At 35.4% G+C, this 6052-nt stretch overlaps 1 protein-coding gene across 1 annotated transcript; it reads left to right on the forward strand.

Annotated features, from left to right (window-relative positions):
• The first annotated feature begins 2183 nt into the window (after nt 1-2183).
• On the forward strand, nt 2184-2546 carry LOC143562833 (large ribosomal subunit protein uL10z-like). Its single transcript, XM_077050527.1, has one exon. The coding sequence runs from the start codon at nt 2184-2186 to the stop codon at nt 2544-2546; it is 363 nt and encodes a 120-aa protein (XP_076906642.1).
• The last annotated feature ends 3506 nt before the right edge of the window (nt 2547-6052 follow it).

The raw sequence follows: 6052 nt of genomic DNA on the forward strand, positions 1-6052 counted from the left end.
TACAGGAAAAAACAGAACCGGCCCGTAAAAACCAACTTTTGTTATTAAGTAAATTATAAAAAAAAAATAATAAATGATGTAGTCCAAAAATTATAAGCCCAAATGTGTAATAAGAAACTATTATAAACAAAAAATTTAAGCCCAAATTCACTATTCTGAGCCATTTTTGGGCCCAAAATTTTCAAGCTCAACTGGCAAAAACCGAAAAAAACAAATCCCAACCGAACCCATTGTGAAAACCGAAAATAACCGAAACCAAACGGCTTTCAAAAACCCAATAACCGAATTTCAATATTTGGTTCGGTTGAGTATTCTTTATTGTAAACGTTTTCTAGAAACAAGGTATATTAAATGCGAAAATAAAAAATTAAATTAAACAGCGGTCAAACGGGCCACTGATATAAAACTAGTTAGCTTAAAATGAATCCAAATGAGTTAGCATCATCCATTACGAATGTTTGTCTCCGGCACCCATTCGTTGTCGCCGGCACCACCAGCTCAACCACCAACACACCCGCCACCTCCACCACCGCCGACCCAGGCACAACTATGTTGTGATCACCGCTGCCACCACCACCCTACCACCGACACCAATCCCCAATAGCAGCCTTAAAAAAATATAACGGATGGACCTATTTTGATACTTTCATTATAAATCTACTCAACTCAACCCGAGTCCACTTTCGTGAAAACCCGTTGTAACTTGGACCCATTCTAACCGGTCACCCAAACCCGCCAAGCCCACTAACTAAGTACTAACCATAACTATCCAATTATCAACCTAACACTACTATGTATTTATTACATAACATATAACATATAACATATAACATAAACATAAATGTGAAAAAGCGATAAAACCAAATTTAAAACCTTATTTACAAACTTACTGAGGACAATGTCAATCACCTTTTTTTCATTTCAACATTGTTACCACCAGCGTTTTGAGGACCATCTTCGTTGCATTCCCGACACTTTTTATTCCTAGAAAAATTTTAAAAATTGCGCCTACAAAAAAATTTAAGCAAATTATAAATATTAAATATTTTAAAGTAATTAACTATGAAAAAAAGTTTCAACATAAACTCACTTAGGACACAACCAATCTCCTCATTTCATATCAACATTACGCGGTGAATCCCTTTCAGTTATTTTAACAAACTGTACTAACCACGTTTGCAGCCGGCTTTTGCAACTCCGAATCCCGTTCCGTTAATTCAACAGACCGTGCCTTTCTAGCAACGGCTGCAGCCAGTTTTTGCAATTTTGGGTCAACTTTGGTGTCACTAAGCTCAGTCAACTCCAAAAGCAACTTCTTAGCAGATGCTTCAACAAGTTCCGCCCCTGAAGGCTTGTTATCAGAACCAACAAATGGATCGGGTGCATAATTTAATAAAACACGCACGATATCTACGGTTCGTGCATCTGACTCACTGTCTTTTGGTATGACATAGGCTCTGTCACATGTTCCTTTAAAGACACATATACCACATACCCATGTTTAAATGTAAAATACCAAAATTGATTAAAAATAAAATGTTTTAAATGTTTAAACTAATGAAAACTAACTTACGTCTCCTACGTCGAGCTGTAAATGTGATCGCAAACGTTTCCCTGAATTAGCGCTATTTCGGTTAATATTGGGACAACCTTTTTCCAGTTTGAATATCTTGCATAGATAGTGACCTGCAATGTGACAAATAAACATGCTTATGTTATTTTTATTTAGCAATCTCAATCAGACAAATAGTCAGAAGTCAGAACTATGTATTTATGCCTAACTACGGGTTCACTTGGGTTGAAATCAGATTTGACAACTGGTCAACTCGGGTCTACTCAAATCAAACAACGGGTCAATTTGGTTAATTGAAATCAAACAACGGGTCAATATGAGTCTACTTAAACTAAAAACCGGGCAATTGGGTCAACTACTCAAGTTAAATCAATTTATAAATTTAACAATTTATAAATTTAACACGTAAATACGAATAAATGCTTACATATTTTGAACAATTTATAAATTTAACATGGTATCTTTAAAAACATACTATAATTTCTTTATAATATTCGTTGTTATACTTCAAATTAAAAATTTTTTATTTGTTTTAATTGGAACTATGTAAATTATAAATTGCATTTTTTTTAATCCAAACCAGCTATGTTCTCTTCATTCCCAATCCGATATGGCATCCAAGGCAGCAAGAAAGGCAATCTACCTCAAAAACAATACACATCTTGTTCTCGTCACTGCTGACAATCTCTCCGTCAACGAAACCCAGCTCATAAGTCAAGGATTACGATCCCATTCAACAGTTGTGATGGGCAAGAACGCCTGGATGAGAAGCTCGATTGCGGTTCATGCTCCAACTATTGAAAAACCTGCTTTTGTTGGAGTGATTCCTTATATTGTTGGGATGGTGTTGACTGATTATGATCCAGAGGAAGTGAGTGAAGCTGTTGCCGGCCAATGGTTGTTCGTCTATGGATATTGGGATGTGTTCGCTTTGGCAGTGGCTGTTGGGATTTCATTTGAATTTGGTTACTAAGTGAAGTTGAAGGTTGAAGCGGGTTTGATGAAGAATAAGGAGATTGATGATTATGTTTATGTGAACACTTATTTTGAAACTAATAATATTATTAAGAAACTTGTTGCTCACCATATGTTCGATGAAATGCTTGGGTGAGTTTTTTACTAGGTTTCTTCGTTATTCATATGTTAATGTGTTTATTATGAATTTGGACACTAAATGACGTTGAAGGTTGAATTGGATTTGAAGAATAAGGAATTGGTGATTGTCTGGCTGTTTGTGTCAATAAATATTTTAAAAGCTAAATCTAATGCAGTTAATAAATTATATTACAGTTCAGTTGATTGGGTTTTTTAATCGGTGTTTTTCGTTACTCGTAATCTTATGTGTTATTGTGTTTATGAATTTTGGCTGGGGTGCAAACAAGCCGAGATTTTTTTTAAACCTTGAGCTAGGCTTATGAGTTATGAGTCTCTTTTTCAAGATCGAGTTCGGTATGTTTATTATTTAATAATAAATTATATAAATTTTTTAATATTTTATATGGTGAGAATTTAAGACCTTGAACGAGCCTAAGATGGGTTTGAGCTCGTATGCAATACCTTAAACGACTCAAAACTCGGTTGTGCACTGCGAGATTAACTAATACATAGTAGCTCAAAGACTTAAAAGCCTAAAAATACACAAGAGTTAAGGCTTGACGGGCCTAAATGATCTTTCCATACAAGGCTCAACCTGAGGCTCGATAACTAAATTAACAAGCTTTGTTTGCAAGGTTAGAAATTGTGGCTTTTTAATGTTGGTCAATGGATATCGGAATGAGTTCTCTATGAGGGTGGTTGTTGGGTTTTTATTTGAATTTACTAAGCAAAATGAAGTGTGTTTGAGAGGCTGAAGCGAATTATCTAATTAAGCAAATCGTATTATTAAGAGACTTGATGCTCCCCTTGTGTTCGATGAAATGCTTAGATGAAATGAATTTAGTCAATTTATTAAATTCATCTTGAGTTGAATTACTTACCAAATTAGTTAAATAGAAATTAGAAAATAGACTTGAAGGGTTGATCCCATTTGGTGCAGTTTTCATTGTGCATCATTTATGCAGTGATGATACAAACTTAAAATGAATGATAATTAAAGATTATATTGTCTATAATTTTTTATTTCGCAATTGCTTGCATTCAAAAGACTTATGCATCATCTCTTCGTTTTCTTTTCATCTTTGAAACATTCACCTTGACCATAACATATATCATGTCCATCTTTACCCCTGCAAACATAAAAAGCTTACGTCTCCATTGTTTCTTGAGCAACAAGACTCCGATAACACCCCAAAACCCTGCTGCTAAACCACACATGGCACTTAAATAAAACCAAAACTCGGGCTCATCAGGTTCTCTGTAGTTGTTCTTACTTGTGGTGGTTGTATCCTCATTATTAGAGCAATTCTTTGGCAGTGGAGCACCACAGAGATCTTCGTTACCAATATATATTGATGGATCAGTAAGAGTTTGTAATTGATATCCCGTTGGAATTGTTCCCGACAACTTGTTGTATGACAGATTCAAATGGCTTAAAAAATAGAAAGATGCTCTGCTCGTAGGAATCCTCCCAGTCAACTTGTTGTCTGATAAATCGAGTGAATTTAATGCCTTCATGTTTCCAGTTGTGTTTGGAATGCCCCCACTTAGATGATTATGAGACAAATTGAGACCCACCAACAAAGAAAGTGTCATTAACTCTTCAGGTATAGGTCCAACGAGTTTATTGCTTGAAAGATCCATATTAAAAACCAAATCCAAAGTTTTCGAGTATTAAATATTGGAACCTTTTATAACCTGAGTTATGTTTTCACTAGAACTGGGATGACTTCCAATACGAATGTCTTTATGACTAGCCTCAATCATTCCATACAACTCCCCAAAGCAACGAGGGACTTGTCCTGTTAAGTTGTTGTGTGCAATATCCAAAATTTGAAGATATGAGTTTTTGCATAAAGAGTGAGGAATTATTCCATTGAAGTTATTCTTATGTAACCTCAAAACCATCAAACTTGTCAGGTTTTCTCCAATCCATTCAGGAATCTTACCCGAAAATTCATTGTCACCTAGATCTAAGACTCTCAAGGCATGTAGCTTCCCCAAATCTTGAGGAAGCTCTCCGGTGAAGTTGTTTTTGTTCAAGTTTAACCATGACAACATTGGAAAAGTGCGGCCTGGAAAACTTGGAATGGCGCCAGAAAGCTCATTTGAACTAAACATCATCATACCCAAATTTTCAAGATTTACTAAACAGTTCGGTATTTCCCTGGTTAACCTATTTTTTGAAAGATCAAGAATTTTCAAGTCAGTCCTTGTGCACAAAGACCCTGGAATCAACCCACTAAAAAGGTTATTCTGCATATATAATGACCCCATATAATAATATTTAAACCCGTTGAGGCGGCCCTTGAAAGGAAGGTTTGTCAATGATCCATTAAAGGTTGTTGCAAGAGAGATCTAAGGCCCTAATGATGGGCATTTGTCGCAACCATATGGGTAGAGGTCCAGAAGTGCTAGCATTAGACAATACTAACACATCAGGTTTCTTTTAAGTTTGAATCCACATGGGGAAATCATTTAAAATATTGCAAGAACCAAGCCGAATGGTTATCAACTGGAATGGAGGTATCCACTCATGTGAAACATTTAATATCAAATTTCTATTAGAACTTAAGTCCAAGTATTTTAGCAATGAAAGGTTTGAAAAATGGGCTTCCAAAACCACTCCTTCTAAAGAATTGTTTGACACATCTAAATGAGTTAGCTTGGAGAGTTGACCAATTGAAACGGGAATAGTCCCATTTAACATATTTAAAGACACTGAAAATGTTTTTAATGTGACAAGTCTTCCTAGAGATGCCGGCAGGGGTCCTGTTAACTGGTTGCATTCTAGATTCAAATATGTTAAATACGCTAACCTTCCAAAGGATTTTGGAATCGAATAATTCAAGTTATTATAAGAAAGGTCAAGTTCGGTTAGTTGTTGTCCAACAATTGTTGGAATGGGACCATCTAACTGGTTGTAAGATAGATATAATGCTTTTAAAAATATTAATCTCCCCAAAGCTTCTGGGATTGAACCTTTCAATATGTTTGATGCAAGATATAATGCTCTTAAACTTTTCATCCTTCCAAGTGATTTTGGAATCAAACCACTTAATTCATTACCAGATAAATCCAACACCTCTAATGCATATTGGGAACATATGGATTCATTTGTTGATGGTCCATGCATATCTCCTTCAAGATTACTATCTGAAACAATCAATTCTTTCATGTTACACTGTCTCCATATACCAATATGGTCAAGTAGCCCAATATTGTTATTGTTAGAAAGATCAAGCTTTAGAAGGCTAGGCATGAAAGGAATAGATGAATTTAGAAAGTTTCCTGAAAGGTCAAGGGATACTAGGGAACTCATGTTTGTTAAAACGGAAGGAAATCGACCTTCAATAGCGTTGTCTTTAAGATGAAGGTATTTAA

The sequence above is a fragment of the Bidens hawaiensis genome, unplaced genomic scaffold (genome assembly GCF_021521415.1).
Source record: "Bidens hawaiensis isolate Kalapana, Puna unplaced genomic scaffold, B.hawaiensis_p1.1 tig00021177_1, whole genome shotgun sequence".
Classification (NCBI taxonomy): domain Eukaryota; kingdom Viridiplantae; phylum Streptophyta; class Magnoliopsida; order Asterales; family Asteraceae; genus Bidens; species Bidens hawaiensis.